The following is a 21,976-nucleotide window of genomic DNA, read 5'->3' on the forward strand; positions in this document are numbered from 1 at the left end:
AAAGCTTTTGTGCCAATTGTGCTTGTTCCTTGAGAAGATGGGTCTATCCACAGTGGTACATATCTTAGTTCCATCCACTTTCAACTACTCTGATGTGTTGTCCTTAGGGAGGCCTTTGAATTCAGTTCAGAAACTTCATCTCATCCAAAGAGCTGCAGCCAGACTAGCAACTGGAGCATGTTACAGAGACAATATTGTGACCCTGTTAAAACAGCTTTGCTGGCTGCCAGTTTGTTTCTGCTAGTTATGACTAGTAAAGCCCTATATTGTTCAGATCAAGACTATTTGGCAGACCATGGGGTGAATCAGACTGCCCCCAAAGAGACAGCTGGATTGGGGCCACAGCAGTCACATGCTGAGGCCCCAATCCACCTTTCTGGCAGCCTAAAAAGAAGCAGCAAAATGTCACTCCTTTTTGAACTGGCAAAAGGCTGGCTTTTCTCACCCTGACTCAGCTTTAGGTGTTCCTACAGTATGTGGAATGTAAATGGTCAGCCACCAGAGTGCCTGGAAGGTAGCAGCCAGGCGATGTGAAACTGACTTCCAGGCATCATGGGGGGCATGTGTCATGCATACCCCACTCCCCCAAGCTGGCTTTTCATGGTGGTCTGTACTGGCCCTAAATCCCCCCCGTATGAACAAGCCTGGGATCAGATAATCAGGAAAAGCCCTTTTTCCAGTCCCACTATCATCATATTGGTGGGGAATGGGTAGGCAAGAGAGGGCTTTCTCAGTGGCTGCCCCTAGACTCTGGAATTCCCTTGCCGGGGAGGGGGGGGAACAAATATCTCTTTCTTGTTGTCCTTCCATTGACAGGCTAATGTTTTTTTAATCCTGATAGGCTTTTAAAACAAGCCTATGGGGTGCTGTGTTGTTTTTAAAATGATCTGTTTTTAACAGCTTTTATCTTTTAAAATTACATGTTATTCTTTTGAGGTTTGAATTGTTTTAATGCTGTGAATAATTTAATATTGTTTTAAAACTGTAAATAATTATATTTTAATGTTTACTTTTTGTATATTTTTAATTGTATTGTTCTTTTAAATTGTAAGGTGCTTTGACTCCCAATTTTGGGAGAACAGGATTATTATTATTAATTATTATTATTATTATTATTATTATTATTATTATTATTATTATTATTATTCCTGTAGACAATTAGAACTACAAAGAAGCTCACAACAAAATACTGCTGAATATTGAAAGTCAGGTGCAGTGTCTGAACATGTGAAGAAAAGTATGGCTTCTTTCTACATTGCCCCTCCTGTGAAATAAATCCAAAGAAGGGAGACAAAACTATTGCCAAGTAGGATGCCTATACCCAGAGAAATAAAAGCTGCTAGTCAGTTTTGGTGGCTTAGAACTCAGACAGCAGAACAAGCATAGTCTGGATTTTTAAGAACTGGTGACAGTGGCCATGTGTAACTGCTTAAATCATTTTAGATGAAGACCACATGTGGACTGGGTATAGGGAGATCTGAGTGTATTCAACACTTTAGCCAAATTATTATTATTATTATTATTATTATTATTATTATTATTATTACCCAGGAACTCAATGGGCCAAAATGCTTTCATTAGGAAAACAAAGACTTAGGAAGAGCACAGGTTAGATAAATTGCTATATTTCAAGAGTGCTGCAGAATTTGAGCAGTATTTATTTCCCTAGTCCTGAGGCTTTGAAGAAATGCAAGGCTGAGATCTAGGCAATATTAATATTCTTAAATACAGTTGTTTTCCCAAGAAGTTCCTTAACAGTTAAGAGCATGGCATTTTTATTATATGTAGAATCAATGTGGCAAGAATTCCAGATTCTTCCAGATCAGCCTTTTACTGTACTAACAGCCTGGTTTGTTCACACACTCTTGCAGGGGATCCAGACAAGTTTTCTCACCATTTCATCTGTCCTTTTCCTTACCACAAAACAAAAACCTAAAGGGGAGGGACGCAAGATTTTGCACAGTGCCCTTTAACTGCTGGCCCCTGTGTGGAAGCCACACCCAGAATATTAAACAGTCATCATACTATTCCACCCAGAAACAGTTGAAATAAGGATGGAAACCATCTTCAAGCAACATTTTCAAGTGATGTGTTCAAAAGCAGGGATGTTGTGTTCTTAAAATAACTAGTATGGATGTTCTAACTATCAACAGCACACAAATGTAAATACACACACACACACTGAAATACAAAAAGGAAAGCTCTTAAGAACAATTTCACAGGTGCACTTTGAAGTCAGTATTCCTTTGGTGTGGTGGGGGGATGTTGAGGAGGTGTCTTGCATATGGAAGTAGCTCAAGCTAGTCTATTTTGTACATCTGGAGTATTATGCAGAACAAGTCCTCTCTGATAAGTAGTAAGATGGGAAAGTGATAATTCAGCAAAGAAAAGCCTTTTATTATGTATAAAGTAGAGAGGTTATAAAACAAGGGCTCCATTTTGCTTTAATCCTCTTATAACACACATTTGTTTTTGCTGACAGGAATATTATTAAAAGCCACATTTGCTGTTCATTTACACTATGTTGGCACACTATAAATAATGCAACATGGCTGATGGACTAACTTATTGTTCAGGTGGCCATGCTTAGTTTTGACCTCGCTGGCACCAACCTTATAAACATTTTGGACCCAGATGTTTTTAAGTGCATGTAACAGACCAAATGAAGTCAGCAAATTTGATTTTTAAAAAGTAGGGCTTAGAGTCTAACTTTTTCCTGCATGAAGAGAAGTAACTTCCCTGCATGGAGGGAGAGTTGTTTCTAACAAGTTTTCTTCTGATGATACAAAGATCCCTTCTGTGAGTTCAGCTCTTCTCCCATGAACTGAAGTTCCTTCTACTTACACAGAAAAAAACATGAACCTATGTGTAGGAGCGTAAAGCAGAAAATAGTGAGCACATCCTTCAACCTTGTCATCACCAGTTGAATGGAAGATGCCTGACCCAAAGCTTTATTTTTAGCAAACAGACTCAGTGCAAAGATGAAGTTATGGTTGATTGAATGGATGAAAACAGTAGAGGCTTACACAACATTGGTGTGATGAATCTGCTCTGGGTTTCAGCCTGAACTTTAAAAGAGCCAACCAAGGTGCTGTATCTGTTTTTATGGCAGGCTTCAACATCATGGATAAGTTCTTTAAAAGAAATTCAGGCTAACAGGCAGAATGTATATATTGCCCCGCTGACATGTTAGCTCCAGCTCCCACTGTGCTCTAAATAGGTTTTCACTCCACCAGTAAAGGGTGTCTACTGATTAAGCAATCTCACTACAGACTCAAATAATCTCTGAGGTTCAAAATGCCTTTTATCATCTTTGGCTGATAAGCCACCCAGAACCTATCTGGATGGAGAGGATTTGACCACCAATAATTTTACCACAGTATCACAGCACTTAGTCATCTGTAGTGGCTCCCAATCCATTTCCACATACCATTTAAATTATCCCAAAGAGAGTGCCTTTCCCCATAGGTAGATCATTCAATCTTAAAATCTCCTTCAGAGTCTTTGCTTTGAAAGTCTCTGCTGAATAATGTAAGATGGGTAAGGCCATTAGGGAGAGGGCCTTTGCACTAATGATAACCCTAAGGGCCTATAGCCTGCCAAGAGAAGCTCACCCATTGTCATCTCTGTGGTCTTTTCTGTTCACAGATAGTCTAGTTCTAATTTATCTTTAGAAAATACAGTATGTACATTTAATGTACATATAAACGGTTTGATGTTGTTTCTTATGATATGCTACTGTCTTTTTTATATTCTGTTTTGCATCCAAGTTGGCTTTCTTCCTCAACAAAGATGTGTTGGGTTATTGTAGTAACTCAGTGATTTTTGTTGTAGATGGCTTACAAATATAGCAAATGATATAAATACATGTAGACATTTGAGAAAAATAAAGTATATGAAATAAAATACAATAAAAATGGAATAAAATATGTTTTGAAACACAGCCGCTCTTGTGCTGATCACCTGGAATAACACATAGACCACAGTGAACACTGTACATATCAGGGCACATTAAACAAAGCAACTGGAGCACAGCTGTTAGAATCCTGTTAGTATTCTACCAGATAGTGTTTTGTAGTGTAGTACAGTATAGTAGTTGGGGGATGATGGGGCTTCAGCTGCAGTAGAAGAGTAGATAGTGATAGTTAGTGCATAGCAGGGCCAGGTGTCTTATCGGGTGGCCTTGAGGGCCTGGCTCTCTGAGCGCTCAGAGCTGGGAATGTGCTTTCACTTCTGTGGGAACCAGGAGGGGCTTCGCTTGGCGGGTTTCTGCTTGGGAGGGGATTTGGCTTTTGGGGATTCTGTTACTTTGTCTTTGGGAGGGTGTGGTTAGTCTCAGCTAAGAAGCTGAGTGATGCACATGTCTGATTCTGGATCTATCAATAAAGTGCTGTTGATTATATCAATCAAGCTGACTGGTTGATTGTCTGGGATTCTGGGTGCTAACTCTGACAACAGCAGCACAGCAGTACTGAGCACCAGGGTTTTGAAGGACTATATGTGAAATAAAATCATGAAGGTGCCACAATAATGGGAAGAACAACTGAAAGGTGGAAGTTTGCAGATGGGAAAATATACTGCTTGATGCAATCTTGTTGAAAAGAATAACCCACTTGGACTGAAAATGTACAGCAGCCCTTTTTTGAATATGATGGCTTGAAAATAGTGAATCTGTTTGGGAATAAGTGTTTCTTATTCTCCTTTACTTTGCTATCACCATGATTTACTCTTACATGTGCTGTGACACTAATTATTTTTAGTGCAAACTATGCTCCATGGTGCAAACTATGCTGCATGGTAACTAGGGATATTATAAACCTTTTCTGCATGGTAAAGGTGGGGGTTAATACTTAGGAAAGAGGTAATTACCTGTTTTAAAATGCCTGCTGCCATCTCATGACTGCAGTCAAAGATGACATGGAATTCCTTGCCTCTTTTCATCTCCTTGAGTAAAGGCTTGGCATCCTTTGTGTCAGCTGGTAACTGGCGGATTTTGAGGCGCAGGTTGTATCGTGATGGAGCTTTAATGAGCTCTTGTAATCGAATGAGACCTTTTTGAGATATAAAGAAGAAGAAAAAGAAAATGACACCAAAGGATAAATTATTGAAATGAGAATATGACTTTGAAGGAACACTGGCTCATCATAACCTCTGAACTCCCCCCCCCCCCCCCCCATTCTCTTTTCCATATACTCACCACTATGTGCATATGGAAATTTATGTTTAAAAATAGCATTCTTAGTCCTAGTACCTCCTTGTCAAAGCTTCTCCCTTCCTACTTTGCTAATATTGATAGACATTAAGCAGCCTCAGTTGGGATTACCTTCTGAGATATGGATAAATCTTCCTTTTCTGAGAGTGAAAGCCTTTTCCATCTAAGAATATGTAGCATTACTCTAATTCACTTACACCAATATGATACACTAATAGTTTGTAATCACACTATTTAGTCTAAATGACTAATCTATCAGGTTTACAGACAAATTCAGTTTGTTAGACCAGCATGGAACATTCTCAAATAATCTGCACCAATGTTCTGAAGCAGCTTTGCCTCCTTAATCATGTAATTAGGATTGCTTGATTCATTACATCAATTCATTCATTGCAATCTGCATGACAGCAGTTGGAGTCAGCTACTATGATGACACAGAAAGAACATTTCAATGCCCATTGACCCAGATGAGTGGAATACATTCACAGGCACAGTGAGGCCAGCCCATCCAAAGAGTGAGCCACTTGCACTCAACATAAAAAACCCTTTCCTGTAAAGAACAATTTTAGCATTTTGTGGGGTATATTACAGCACAGCTTTAACTTCACACTATATTCATATCAAAACAGGAACCTCTGCCATTAATGTATATTAACTACACCATATACTATACACAGCCCCTGTCCTGATTTGATAGGGAAAGTCTCAACTACTCCTTTACATTTGCTTTAAAAATGTTTGCAACATTTGAAAGAATGATGTATAGGTGAAATTTAGAAAATGTACTTACATTTGGGCATTAGGTAAGCTTTTACAGAAATTTACAACTAGTGTGGTTATTTTTCCTCCTTTTGTGTTTTTATTTTCCTGCTTTTGTTACACAAGAAATTATTATATGTAATTGAGACCCCTTTTGAATAAAATAAAATTTTATTTTTTAAAAAAAATCTAAAAAGTTATAGGAATTATCCATCATTTATTTACAACAATGTTGAAAGTAGAAGTTAGAGATTAAGGGATAAGGAGCAATGGACTGGGGGGGAGGAGAACTAGGCATTTTTCAACACACTGTTCACAGCACCCATTTATTCAAAGTTGTGAGATAAATTGTTTTATTTTGCTTTACTGTTGTGATATGTTTTGTATATAGCTCTGCACTTATATTTTTTTAAAAAATTTTAAACTGTTTTTTTAAAAAAAGAAAATAAACATTCATTCAATATCTGCTTAACCAAAATAAACAAACAAACACGATAAAGAATATGACACTAAAACCCTGGGGGAGAATCCCCTTGAAAAGTACCTGCACTTTTTACTAGACTGAGCTAGATATTGTAAATTACACTTTCAATCCCCAGGAGAAATAACTGACTACTATAGAGAAGAAAACACACTATAGTATCTTTGTGTAACATTAATTTGGCTCCAATACTGTTTTTTAAAGTTAGTAAAGCTACTGATAGCAGAGGTTCTTAAAACAATTCTCCTTCTTTTTTTAAGAAGGGACTGCCTGGAGCCCCTATAGCTCAATGGCTAGAAAAAATGTCTGAGGTGTTCTCTTTTCAGAAGCTCCCATCAATTCCAATTTAAGAAGAAATAGGAGGAGCAGTTTCAAGCACTCCATCTGGCAGCTTCTTCTAAAGAGATCAATCAATCACGTCCTCTTCATGCTCCAGTTCCATCAGCCCTGGGAAACAAGCATCCCAAATTTGCTCCAAATACCCAGGTCTCCTGTCAGAATTACATGCCACAGCCATCACCTGGCAGTCTGTAAGCTATATCATTCCTATTAATTCAGTTGGGAATATTTCACTTACAATAACTGCCTGCAAATGCGGTGGCATTTTTCGTTCAGCTAAAAGCTGTTATGCGACGACCAGTTGAGCAAACCCTTACATTTGTCCTAAGCAAAAGCAGTACGCTCTACATTTAAACACCATTTTTGTGTGTGTGTGTGAGAGAGAGAGAGAGAGAGAGAGAGAGAGGAGAGGACCCAGCAGAACCATTTATACAGTAAACATTTCAAACTCCACCTTCTTCCCATGGGCTAGATCCTGTATGATCTTTAGAAGCTAGGTCAGACTTGGTTAGTGCTTGGATGGAGGACCACACATAGGCTACACTATTTCAGAGGAAGGAACTGGCAAACCACTGTGAGTATTCCTTGCCTAAGAAAATTCTAAGAATTTGTGGGGTCACCAGAAGTTGGCAAGCTACCTGAGGCTCAGATACACACATCTACACACAAGGATGGAGTATCCCAAAGTGTATGTTATCAACAAGATTAAGGTTAGTGATATTAAGGTTTTCGTCTATGCATCCAAAAATCTCCCTTTTTCTCCAATATACGTACTTGTAATGAAGTCAGTTCTGCTCTAAAACCTGACAGTTTAAAAGGCTACCATCGTCCAGACTGAAAAACCTACTCACTGGTTGTTTCCAGCTAATTGGTTAGGACTGAAGGCTTGTGTATTCTGAAACATGTAAATAGAACTGTTGTTGTTTTCCTGCTATCAGATGACATCCTGTACATCTGCACTCATTACATAAATAAAATTTCAGAACCAAGAGGTGATATTTTGTTTACGAGCTGGTCTTGCAAAACAGTGCTCTAAAAAGTGGTCATCTACTTGAGATACATATGAGCAATACAGCCCTTGCAATCCCAAAGGTATGATCCAGAATTGCTGACTGATATTTTGAAAAAAGCTTTTCCAGCAGAGAGCTGTAATCCAAGATTGTTGATGGCATCTCTCCTATTGGCCGCTCATACATCTGTGACGACGAAGATTTTTTATATCAGGAGTCGGCAAATTGCGGCCTTTGGGCTGTATGAAATCCTCTGGGACTCCTAATGCAGCCCATGAAGCTCCCAGAAGCCCCCCTCCCCACACTTACTTTTTCAGACCAGTATTTGGGCAATTTATTTGCTCCTTTAAACCCTCTCCACACCACACACACACACACACACACACACACACACACACAGCTTCTAACCCCCAACAAAGAAAAGTATATACATGGCAAGATTGCATTACTTTGGGAATGCCAAAATACAATGAGTTGCCTGCTAGAGGGGGACTGGTGGGTATAACCCCACCCGCTGCTCAGTTGCCCTCCACTGTTCATATTTGTGAAAGAGCATGGCATTGTCTACATATTTTGGGAGAAGATTGTTAGCTCTTAATCATATAAAATTCAACAAAGCAACAAAATCTAGCATTTGGTGGGCTAGAGAAGGGAACAGAAACATAGTCTTGTCTTAGGCACGTTACAGACCGCCGGATTGCAGCGGTCTGCTGCGCCACCGCTTGCACCATCCGGAGCTGCAGCCTTTAAACGTCGTGGCTCCCGGACGCTGCCGAGGGAGTGCGGAAATCACGCTCTTCTCAGGCCCCGGAAGAGGCACTGCAAAGCGCAAGGGGTGCATCTGTGGCATCATTTCCAGGGCGACACGTGCGGACGCAACGCGTCCAACACGTAAGATGGCGGTGCCGTGTGTAGTAGGGCGCCGCCATCTTTGCACCCCGTCACGTGCTAGGGTGAGGCCGGTATGGACGCTAGGTCCTCGGCCAACCCTACACGTGACGGGGGCGTGATTAAAGGCCCGTCTATAACGCGCCCTTAGTTTAGAAATATCGGAATTATCTTACATTGTGCTTGGATACACCCTGCATTTTCATTATTTTTGCTATCTTTGATACTTTAGATACTAGGCTGTGAAAATGAAGATATAAAGGATAATGGCTAGCTATAAGCAACACTAATTAGGTATTAACTGCATGCTATGTATCAGCCAGAAAAAATGGTTGTTTCAGCCATCCTTGAGGAGGCAATGCCTGAAACATTCACAGATCCTGACTATCAGAAGGAATTATCTGTGGGATGAGGGGTATCTCAGCAAGCCTTTTTGCACCGCTTACATTTATAAAGAGGAATTTGTTTAAGTGCCTTTGGGGAAAACATCAAATATTCTTGGCCAAGGTGGTGGATCTGATGATTTTAAGACTGCTAACAATCATCTGAAAGCAGAAAGAAAGAAAAGACAGACAAACAGAAAAGAGAGAGACTACAGTAAAAAGAAATAAAGAAATGACACAAATAATGAGAGCTTTACACCTATCTCACATCTGGTCAGACCACTGAACAGGTCCATCTAATTTAGTATTTTCTATCGACTGGCACTAGTTTCCAGGTTCAAAAGTAAGTTATTTCCGATCTCTGCTTGGAGATATCTGGGAATAACACTGGGTCCTTTAAAATGCAAAACATGTGATTTTTACCTGATCAATTAGTTAAAAGTCTTCTTCAGCACACTATTAAAGCATTGAGGTTTAGGGACTGTGTGCATGTGCTACACCAAGCCAATAGTCCCAGTCCCGAACAGCTTGCTCCAATATTTGAAATGTGTGCTGAACAACGTTCTGTGGATACCATGTACTGACAAAACAGTCAACAACAATGAAATGGTCAAAAAAGGAAGCCTGAAACTATCATTAAAAACAAAAATCCTAAACTGAAGCTCTCATACTTCAGATACCAGGTAGTTCAAACAAAATGGTAAAAAATTAAGGCTAATAATAAAATAATAATAAAATAATACAACTTTAATTATATCCCGCTTTTTGTTTCCACAATCAAAGCGGCGTCAACCTTTTTTAAAAATACAATATATACAATTCCCCCCTCCTTAAAAAAGGATTAAACATTCCTGTCTTATTTGGTTTTGAACATTCTTTTTGAATCACCCTGGATCATGAAATGTGACTCATTGGAAAAAGTGATAATACTCTGTAAATGTGGAGGCAATAGCAAAAGAGAAGAGCCAGACACGTTAGAGGTAGATAGACTCAAAGGATGCCCTGAACTGGCAGGACACAGAGCTTTTAATAAGTGGGTCCTTGGAAGTCTCTCTCACTCACAGGCTTGCAATAGTCAAGACAAACTACGCAAAATAACAAACGTGGCAAAGGGCATACAGAGGTTTCGATCTTGAAATCACATTCCACCAGGAGTTCACTCGATTAGAATCAATCAGTTTGGAGAAGCACCCCGAGATTTCGCCTTTATAGGCACATCTCACTTTGTGGTGGTTTTTTTAGAACACTTCACCAATATGGTGCATTTTCATTTATACAGTGTTATACAAGCATTACTAGATGGAAAGCCTCTATGGCAGTTAGGTTACAATGCCTGATCTAGAGTTACACATTCATGACTGTTACTATTCATCACCCCTATGTAGCTCTTGAAAGTTCCCTAGTCCCCTTACCAGGCAGCAGCCACTGGCATGAGAAGGGGGTCATGTCCCTTGCTGATTTGCTGTAATGGTAATATTCATGTTTCAGTGGTGGTCCAGGAACCTAACCACCCTATTAGGGAGATATGCTTGTACTTTCAAATCTACTGCTTGCAGCAGTCATAAAAAGTAGTCAGCTCCATAAAAAATTCAGTTCCATATTCCCTTCTTTCTCTTTTGATACTTAATGACCTGTTAAGAGTTCTGCTGTTTAAGGAAGGTGGAGATTGTAAGGTCTCTGGCTCACATGTCAGCACCTGATCTGTTGTTACTACATTGAAGGTGAAATGTTCAGATGTGGTATGATGTGCAGATCTAAATTGGTAACAGCTGGAGTCGCAGGGCAGCAGCGGTGCTCAGGTCATGAGTGGATAAATGTAAATCTATGTCTTCAGTCTGAGACGGAATTGGTTGTCTCTGGTGCATAGCAATTGTATAGAAGAGGCTGGGCTTAGTGGTCACCTCATGGTAATTCTGTATTAAGCAAAAACGTTGTGCTGTGGGATTGTGGGAGTTTGAGTAGTGTGGTGTGTCGGGTGGTTAAGAGCTTTGTATAGTGGGCGATTAGCTCATGTTATTTGAAACAACCAATAAAGCTCTCTTAGGGTGAACTGCTGGAGAGTTATTCTTTGTCTAGCAGCTGTTTCTCCGGCACTCTTCACGCAAGCTGAAAGCTTGTGTTTGGGGTCCTTGTTGGAGCGATATATTCATTACCCAAATACCAACACTGTTCACTAAAGTGAGGGAAATTGTTTTGTTTTTGTGTCATGAAGTCACAGCAAACAGCAAAAATAGCATGCAGTGGCCTACCGGCTGGGGAATTCTAGTGTTGGAGTCCGAAAAATGTACATTGTCCCATTACCGACCGTGTAAGTATCCCCAGGACGTACTAGGGTTGGAAAGGGTGTCCATTCCAGACGCCCTAACCCTATACATCTGGGGACGTACAAATGGCGAGCGCCCTATACACATGGGCGCCACCATGGGGATGTCACCACCACATACCGCCTCCAAACGGGGTGGCGCAGAAGTGAAATCCCGGCACCGCCACTAGGGTGCCTGGGGGTTGCTCTTCTTGTGGCAACGGAAGGAGCTTGCATTTCGGAGCTCCATCTAGGATTTGATCGCGGTGCAGCGGTATACATGCTGCGCCAGCGACAACAATAGATAGAAAGGGGCCAAGCAGCCTCTTTTCTCAGCGTCCCCGCCGCCGTTCGGTGTCCTTCGGGCATGAAGCCCCAAGAAACCCTTTCCGCGGCCGCAGGGAAGCGGCCTTTTCCCTACTCCCCACAGCCTGGAAAGCGGCAGATTGGGGCCTCTGCGGGCTGCCGCTGTGGCAGCTGAGGCCCCAATCCAGCGGGGGAAAGGGCCCGATACAGGCCGCCCTTGGGCAGTCTGTAATGCGGCCTTGACAAGCACATCAGAAAGCTCTTGGGATAGAAACTGACATTATCTTGCTGCAATTTTCTCATATTTTATTTTATTAATATTTTTCGTATCTGTTTGGTTAGTTTTATGTTTGCTCAGAGCCAGCTTCAGGGCAATGTGCCTTCTGGTAGGTCCATCTTTTTATTGGGTTCTGTGAGTATCTGGCATTTGGACAGCTATAGCAGCACTTTAGTGAGGTCTAGCTGCCATTTTAATTTCACACCATGCTTCTTGCTAATAAAGTATGTTATTCTGCAGACTTGTAGCAAAGGGGACAGTAGAAGCAGCTGTGTTCCCAGAACGGGGGGGGGGGGGGGGGGAGAGTCACCAGATCATTTCCACTACTGATGGCAACCTTGAATTTCTTTCATTGATTGAAAGCACAAAGAGTGTCTAGAAATTTTTTAAATATAATGTGGGTCAACAAACACATGATTTCATGGCCACAACATTCCTGTGGGAGCACCCAAAGCTCTCAGTGTGCAGCCACCCGCTAACAAATATGGTGTGCTTTTCTTACATGGGGATCTGTTCTGGATAGATACACACACACACACACACACAACAACACACACCCCCACAAAGGAACAAAAACATGTATGCTGGAGCCCCATTAGAAGTAATGGGGCTTGTGCTCACAACCTGCCCAGTACTTCTTCCATCGCGCTGAGGCTTCTTCTGATGCGTATGGCGTGCCCGCGATAACATTTGCACACTGTATAGTGCTCACTTATATGCACAACCAACAACATAACGACATATTTATATGGTATCCAACTGGCAAAAACTAACAGCCTGGGAGATAAATGGTACTATATGAGGACTACTGCAAAGAAAAAATGGAGAATGTGTCAGCAACATTGAAAGAAATTGGATGACTGGAACAGCGCAAAGAAAGGAGTGAATAGAAGTCATCATAAGTATTCTAAGAATAATGTGCATTTGTAAAACAATTGTCATTGATGGTCGCAGTTCTGTCTGCTTACAAACAGTCTGACTAATTACCTAGTAAGAAAGGCAAGAAGTGCAGATCTTGATTTAGCAAAAAAGGAAAAGGAAAAGGGGGACAAGCAGAAATTTTAGATTTGGTTCCTAAATTTAACTGAGATAACTTGAGGTTAACTAAACTTAAATGTGAGCAAACACAAACTGACAAATTCTACATCCAGGACAGAGGGGCTCAGATATCTTAAAGCTGACTGTGAATTTATCCATTTGAATCATTGTGAATTTAACTTTTGGTGCCAAAGTAAGTCATCACCTTTCTCTTCTTTTTCTGTTTAACTCTAAATACTCTTCATTTTGACAGTTATATGACAAGCTGATGCAGCCTGATTCTCTGCATAGGGGAACTGCTTTACCTATATTTGGATAGTGCAACTGGTTAGGAAGTGGTTTTTTTATAGAACTTTACAAATGTGCTATGATTTTCCTATTCGCATCAAACAAACTTGAATGAAACTATCTGACAAGTAAATAATATGAAGCACCAGATTCATCTACTTGGTGTCGTCAGTTAAATTTATCTTTGGTTGTAATTCAGTGTCTATAATCCCTCTCCGCAGAATATTAGATTCATAGACACATTAGAGTTGGACATAGACAAAAGGGCACATCCCGTGCCGCCCCTGACATAAAGAGAATGCACAGATCCAAAGCACCTCCTGACTGATGGCCATCGCTCTATTTAACGACCTCAAGGAGGGGATTCCACCATGTCTCGCAAGGCAATGTGTTTCCACTGTGGAAAACAGCGCTTACCACTCAGGCGGTTCTTTCTAATGTTGTGATGTGAAATCTCTTTTCATGTAGTCTGACATCACTTGCTCCATGTCATGGATCTTGGAGCGGGGCAGCATCGAAAACACGTTTGATCCACCCTCATAATATGATCCTCCCTTCAAATAGTTTCAACTGGTTCGATGGTCACCTCCTGTAACCTCCCTCTTCTCGGCAGTCTTAATATTTCCCAAGTTCGCTTAGCTGCTCATCCTAGGGAGCATGGTTTCCATACCTTTCTTCACCATTTTGGTTTGGCCCTGCTCTCTGGACACACTCCAGATTTTGTCCATATCCTTTCTTGTAACTGGTAAAGCCCCAAAAAGTGGACTCATCTTTCAGGTGAGGGTTGAGCAAAGCAGACCAGAGTTGTACCACTCTTTAAATGTTCAAATAGCACTTCTAGTACTGACTTCCTTTCAGTTTGTGACAACCTACCATAGAGGTGTCAACTTTGGGAGAGGATACAGTGCGCCTGTGCGGCCTACGCGGGCGTTGCCCTCCGCGGGCCGTTGAGGCTTACGCGCTCAGCCGGCGGCACACACGCAGTGGTGAAGGGGGGGCGGGCGTTCCATCAATTGAATGGCCTGTGTGGGGGCCATGTGCGCCCCGCGCGGCGGCCCGCGCCGCCACGCCACCACGGCACAAGCCCATTTTGTTTCCACTGGGGCTTCGCGCATATGGCGGATATTTTGCCTTATGCGGAGGGATCCGGAACGGCTTCCGCCGCATTGAGGCGAGGACGTTTTACTGTATTTAGTTCACTCTTACAAAAAATGTACAATATACGTGAGGCAAAGATACTGAAGAGCAAAGACATACAACTGAGGCACTAACGTCAAGGTAATCGTTCCGGGCCACTGTCTTCCCACTTACCATGTAGCGGATGTGCTGGAGTCTGGATGAGTGGAGGACGTGGGCAGAAAAAAAGATAATAGCTTATTGTTGAAATGTGGTGCTGGAGAGAAACGTACTTAGGGATACCATGGACAGTCCAGGGTAGGACAACACAAATGGGTTCTTGAACAGATCGACGCAGGGCTCCCCTTCGAGCAAAGCTGAATCAAGCTGAGACCACTCGTACTTGGCACATAATTAGGAAGGACAGATCATTATAACACCAATTAATGCTGAAGAAGATAGGGGGAGTACGAAAGAAAGGAGATAACAAAACAGATGGCTAGACTCTAATCAGGGGGGTTGTGGGCAGGAGGGCTTGTAGGATCAGGACAGGGCAGGTGGGAGGATAGAAATTCTGTGGAGGTGTCCTCATTCACAGGGACACCTGAGTCAGAACTGACTTCAGGGTAGCTAACAACAAACAACAATAGTGTGAGAGCCAAAGTGATGTTACTGGGTTGGACTGATGACTCTGGGAGACCAGGATGCAACTCAGCGTCAGGCATGAAGCCCACGTGGGTGACCCTGGTCAAGTCAGCATTCTCTCAGCTCAGGAGAAGAGGCCATGGCAAATGTCCTTGAAGCAACATTTGCTCAGGAAAACCCCATGTAGCTTGTTCCTCAGGGTTGCTATAAAGTCAGAAAACAACTTAAAGGTACACACAAAAAACAAACAGGTATAGTGTGTTCGGTTGCGAGTGTGTTTGTTGGCGTGTGCGACCTTTCACGTCATTTGGCTGCCTCTGGAGCCATTAGGCAACGCTATCATGGGATTGTTCTTGGTAAGCAATTACTGTTACGGGGGTTTGTCCTTCTTTGAGTGGCATCACTGAAGGTAGGTTGTCGCACCCCAGTGTGGTAACTATGGTGTCACCCCTATTGACTCTCCTCCAGCTTACATCAACATACTGGATGTTCTGTTAGTTAGTAATGGTTTTGTGAGCTACTGTGTAGCTCAGTTAATTATAACTCTCGTGGCATATCCTGCGTGCCATGATGAAATACAAGAACGCAGCAAAAATTACATTATACGCATTGCATTACATCTGACCCTCCGCCATGCCGTCCGTGCAGTTTCATATGTCATAATTTAATTGGCATGTGAAGTGAAAATGTTGGTAAAAGGTGATGTTTTGAAAGATTTTTTTAAAAAAAATAAAAAATAGTTTGTTTTAAAAAATAATTTTTTTTTAAAAAAAAGCCTGGATCTGTCCTTTCTCCCTCCATGAGCCTACCCAACCACATCTTTCTCAGCATCTTAATAGGACACAGGTGAATGCCACAGCAATTTCTGCCAAAAGAAAACTTTTGAGGAAGGGCATTGGGCAACCCCTGTTGCTGTCCACAACCCCTCGTGAGCCACTGCCTTCTCCTGGAGACGGAGGAGAGCGTTGATTTGCTCAAGGCACCCAGTGGATTTCCATGGTGGTTGAGGATAAACCTTGGTGTGTCACAGAGTCCTAGCCAAACACTCAAGCCACTATAACATACAGGTTATCCAAAGCTGTGCCTACAGAGTTTAATTTGTGCTTTTTTTTTTTTGTCTTCCTGTTTTTTTGCAAAAAAAAAAGTGGAAAAAAAAGATCAAATCTCAACCCTTTCCTTTTTCTACAAAATAATAAATAAATAGGCCATTAAAGGATTTCCTCCGTACTTATACAAGGTATGACATAGGATTTATATAGGGGAAATCCTGTGCAAAACACTGATTTAATAAGGTTAGAAAACCCGCAATAAGCAGATGCGTTCACCCATGTCATTGTTAAGCTTGTGTTACATCAAATGGAAAGTGAACAAAGGCCACTCATTTTAATTTGGGGATTTTCCAAAAGTAAAAAAGGCGGTTTTTGTTTTTGTCGCCTTCTCTTCATTTTCGGTTGGGGTTACAGGTTTAACCAATGACCATCATGGGAAAATCAACCCGCTTTTGTGGGTTTTTTTCCATTTAAAAACCCCTTTTCACATGGGATTGCCCCCCGTCCTAAAACTCCATAGTCTGACTGTTGCATCGTTGGGGAAGTGGTACTGAGTATTTCAATGTACTGATTTTTTAAACTCCATTATTTCAGCATACCTAAATGGCATTTTGTCTGTAGAGATGTGTACAGTGAAAAGAGGCATGACAAACAAAAATATATGAGAGTTGTTAACTGCATCCATGTGGGAAAACGTTCCCTAAACTGCCAAATATGGAAGATGAGGATTTTCATTTCTAGCAGCACCAAAAGGGAACAAAAATCCCAATGAGAACGTTATCAGGCATAGAGGCTGAGGGAGGGGAAACACTGATCTCCAAAATTGTTGACATCCATGTTTGACGAATTGCTTAATACACGTGGGGAGGTAGGCCGATAGGAAAAAAACAGAAGTGATCTGTTACTCTCGCTCTAAAAAGAATCACAAATTCTCTTGAGATCTGTTTCAGACTTTATGTCAAAAAAAAAAGCCAGCATGAGGACGCACATTGAACTGATCCTGTTCAGCAAAATGCAAGTTACGTTCTTAGATCCAGTAAAACAATATAATGAATATTATGTAAATACATGAAAAAATCAGGCACCTGAGATTGGGATGTTGGCAACATACTAAACAGGGTAATTAAGTTTCACCTCTTTTCTAGGCTGAAGATTTTTTTAAATGTGGTCTGCAGTTCAGATTGTTTCATTTAGGAAACAGGTCTAAAGGGCAAGCTGGTGCATGTACACCAATATTTCTGAAACATGAATTGTAAAAGGACCATCTAATTGTTTTATTTCCCCCAAATTGGCTCGTGTAAAAACGATAGAATACAATAAAACACAGCAGCAAAAATGTGCTGCTAAAAGTACTGATTTAAACATATTTTTAAAATTGTCATCAACAGTAATGTATTTCAATTAAAAGTATGATATTTATTCTATATTATTTGTAGTACTTTCTTTTTCCTGCCCATAGGGTTCCAAGAGGCGACAAGTAAAAAAACATTAAACAATACAAAGATAAAAACAATTTCTAAACACATTAAAATGCTCATAAACTAAAAACTTCACCGCAAGCAAAAAACCAATCTCCATTCAGTTTTGAAACAAGTTAAAAACAGCAATTTCAAACACTGATGCCATGCAGAACAGCACTGTTTCTGTCTGCCCATCAGAAGCTTAAAAGAGATGGGGCCCACTTAACATCCTTGGGCGTGGAGTTCCATCAGTTGAGGCACTGCTACAAAAAAGCCCTCCTACTATGTGTACCAACCAACCTAAAAGGGCGGCTTCCCGCCGCCCTCGTTCGTTGTGCGCGGGACGCCACAGCGGACAAAACTGTCAGCTTCCCTCGCACACAAAAAGAAGCCGCAAACAGCGGCTTTTTCTGTGCGGCCATTATGATACCGCAATGCACCAATGGGTCGCTGTGGGTTCATCCAGGTGCCACGACATGCGGATGAGGATGTGGCTCTGTCACATCTAAATATGGTGGGACACCCTATATATATTGGGCGCCGTCTTTTACACCCTCGTTACTTGCAAGGGTAAGGCGCGTCGGATAGCACCGCCCCTCACGCGTAAACAACAGTGCCCATAGGGCCCATCTATACAGCGGCCTTTATTAGTCCTGGGAATGTTGTTGTTGTTCTTCAATTCATTTACAACTTATGGCAACCCGAAGGCTGAACCTATAATGAACCTATAATGGTGGTTTTCTTGGTAGTGTTTCTTCGAGCGGATTGCTGGTGGAAGCGCAAGAGAGAAGACCTTGTGAAATTCCTCCTGTACAAGAGGAGAAGGAGGTAGTCCTGGCAAAGGAGGGCATTGGGAGTTTCAGCCATTGCTGAAATCAGGCAAGTTTATTGACCAGCAACCTCCTCTTTCTCTCGTGTTTGTGTGTGTGTGTGTGTGGTTATGGGAGTTTGGCAAAGGGATAGACTCAGTCTTCCTCCTCTGAAAAAAGACTCTGGGAAAAAGATTTTCCTCCTGGTTTTGCCTTCCTCTCTGGATCATATATGTGGATGAATTGATGCAAATGGACAGTTTGGGAGAATGTGCAAAATATATCATGTCAAATAGGCAGGGTATTTGCCTAATCATCTGAAAACCCAAAATTTCCATTTGAACACTTTCTTCTGAGTAATGTGCTTTTTTTTAAATATTGTGTGCTCTATGTGTGATATTTGATCAATTTCCAGTAAAAATATTAACCATTTTTGGGATTGTGTCATATAGAATATTCTGTTATGATGTCAGACTACTTGTCCGATAATTGTTTGGGATCATCCTTTGTCCCCTTTTGAAGATGGGAACCACGTTTGCCACCCTCCACTCTGCAGGGATTCTCCAGAGTCTCAGAGACTCATTGCCATGGCTCCGATATTTACCTAGTCAGCTCTTTTCATACTTTTTGGAAATGTGTTCATCAGCGTTCCAGGAGATTTACCTTTCCTTAGATTAACCAGTGATTTCCTTTACTGCCACCTTTATTATTCTGTGATGAAAATTCCCCATTCTGTCTCTGCTCCATTAGCCTCAGGTTGAGCACTTTTTCCTTTTCTGAGAAGACGAGCAAATAAGGTGTTCTCCAGAGTTCTCAAAATTATTGACAATGGCTTCGATACATTAGCCAGCTTGCTCTTGTGTTGTGTTGGGGACTGCAAACAGGGCAAAGCAAAGAATAAAAGTAATCAAGTGTTGTTTTGTGCTTTCAAGTCATTTTCAACTTTCTGGTGGCCACACAATGTTCCTGCGATCTGAAGAGTGTGAGTTGACCACGGCACCAGTGGGTTCCCTAACGAAGTAGGCATTACGCCCTGTCCTCACGCGTCGTAGTCTAATGCCTCAACTATCTACATCATGCTGCGTCTCATAAAAGTAATACAACACACTAAAAGAAACAGAAATGTTAGTGAACTGAACTTAGTTCATTTAAGTCGGAGGCTGGATGTGGTGATACTCCACCGAGGAAGATATGAAGATCTGAACAATCCAAATATAATGAGTGTCAAGTGGGCTTTATCAAATGTGACGTTATGACCAAGGGTGTATCTACACTGTCGCGAATAACAGTTGGACATCATTTTAACTTTCATGCTTCCATTCCTATAGAATGGGATTTGTAGTTGTGAAAGAGAACCAGCACTCTTGCAGGAGAAGGAGCGAGGAAACGACCTTGTTATAAAACACAATCCAAGGATTCCACAGGATGGAGTTACAGCACTTAAAGTGGTGTCAACCGCCTTACTTCTATCGTTAGATGCACCTTATGTCTACAAGGGCCTAGGACAGGGATGGGAAGCTTACTGCTATGTATCACTTATATCTGTTTGTACATAGATCTGGTATAAATGAGCTTACCTGTCTCTGCCACTATCCAAAGCACCTGTAAATAAATTATATTGTAATCTAACACAGATACCTTGGGATTAGTGAAATAGGCTGGGGAATGTGAGTGCATGCCACACCACCTAGGAAAGGGGGCAGCTCTTGGGGTCGCTACATTCCTTGGCTTTCCAACGACTGAGTCAAAAATAGATAGCAAGAAATCAGTAGGTAACATGGAAAAGAAGACTTGATACCTGATCCTTGCTTGCTATGAAGTTGGCTTAAGCCCTTCCAATAGTAAAAGCTTTACTTTTCTGCTTTGACCACACACCAAGCCACTTCGTTTTTTTTACTCTTGTACAACCAGCCACTTCACAAAGACAAAAGCCAGTTATAGGGAGACATTCCTAGAACATTGGAAGTCAAAATACACCACATGATTCTATTATTTATTTAATTTTCTTCAAGATTCCACAAACCATTTGTCAGTTTGTCAGTGTGTCGCTTCCTCCCTTGCCCATTTTTCTCTCGAAGAAAAACTACTGAGACACTCAATATCCTGTCAAGCTGGTTGGTAAACATATGATCTTACAGACGGCCCTTGTCCTAATAAACAGACTTAAAAAGTCATAATTAGTTACTTAGGTTCTCTGAGAAGGAAAACTGGTAGTCCGTGAAGCTTTTTGTAACAAGGAACTCATGTGGTCCCCCGCAACAAAAAAGGTCCAATATGGATCCGTCAACTGCCCCCCCCAAAAAGGGGTTTTCAAACGGAACCCCACATAAAGCACATATTCTGTCCAAAACAGTGACCAAACCCCGGGATTTCTTCTTCTTCTATATTATTATAAACTTTATTTCTATCGCGCTGTAATAACACAGCGCTGTACGAAAGTTGGTAAAATTAGGCGTAGATATAAAGCCTGCCCACAGGCGTACATTCTAATTGATACGAACAATTATTTAAAAGCGGCATAGATAAACATACCATCTAGAAAGGAAAAAAAAAACAGATAAAACATTCACATATCAACAAATCAATCACATCAAACATGTCGACAGCCAGATAACAATCCCAAATCCCTGAGAACGCTTTCCCTACACCATATGTTTTCAGCTCTGTCTAAAGCTGGTTAGGGACAGTGCGCGCCGTGCATGCGGACGGCAGAAGTTCCCGGAAGCGGGGCAGCTTAGAGAGAAGGGACGGATCCGGGGTGGGGCAGAGAAGATCCTGGCTGCGAGAGGAGATTTTGGCTACCAGAGCAGAGACGTGAGAGTAGGCTTGTAGGAAGAGAGAAAGATCAGTTAAATCAAGAGGGCGCCAAGCCCATGCAGAGGCTTGACGGTCAGTAACAAAAGTTTGTACCAGATGCGGAAAGGAAGAGGGACGCCGTGAACGGAAACGGGAAGACAACAGAGGGGAGACCTCGATTCATTAACGGGAGCGAGTGAAATAATACGTGCAGCTAGAATGCTGCAAACAGAAATTAAGGGCGTGGAGGTGAGAGAGCGAAGCCCTGCCCGGGATGCGGTTACAGTCGTCTAGTCCGTTGAGACCATTAGGGCATGGAACCAGTGTTTTTGCGGTGTAGAGAAGTGAGAGAATGACGGTTTTTGGCTGTGCTCTTATAGAGAACAAATCTAAGACTTGGCTGTAGTCTCATCTGTCGGAATAATTGACAACGGAGGCGTCAAAGATGAACGAGGCACTACGGGCCTTTCTGGACCCGGCTGTGATCGAAAGTATTGACGATAACTAGAAAAGGATAGCGCAGGGGGGCTTAGGAGGGAAAAACAAAGAACGCCGGTCTTGTGACATATTGAGCTTCAGACGCAGGGATGGTACATCTAAGTGGGAGATAGCTGTTAACACAGGATGTGACTACTTGCTGCTTCTAGCTGTGGTGCTGACAGGTTAGGGGTGGGGAAATGTTACAGTTGGGTATCATCGGAGTAAGATTGTGGTATAGAGAAACCCAAAAGAACTGATTAAGGTTTGCCAAGGGAAGTGGTGAAAGAGAGAACAGAAGGGGACCCAACATATAATCAGAAGTACTCTAACCACCATTC

The 21,976-nt window shown here is 41.7% G+C and overlaps 1 protein-coding gene across 1 annotated transcript in view; it reads right to left on the reverse strand.

Moving 5' to 3' along the window:
* Positions 1 to 21,976, reverse strand: part of GRIK2 (glutamate ionotropic receptor kainate type subunit 2) — a 430,590-nt gene that overhangs the window by 378,618 nt on the left and 29,996 nt on the right. Inside the window, 1 exon segment of the mRNA XM_042457168.1 lies at positions 4,870 to 5,051. Coding sequence (XP_042313102.1) covers positions 4,870 to 5,051 — 182 coding nt within the window.

This window comes from Sceloporus undulatus, chromosome 1 (genome assembly GCF_019175285.1).
Source record: "Sceloporus undulatus isolate JIND9_A2432 ecotype Alabama chromosome 1, SceUnd_v1.1, whole genome shotgun sequence".
Lineage (NCBI taxonomy): Eukaryota > Metazoa > Chordata > Lepidosauria > Squamata > Phrynosomatidae > Sceloporus > Sceloporus undulatus.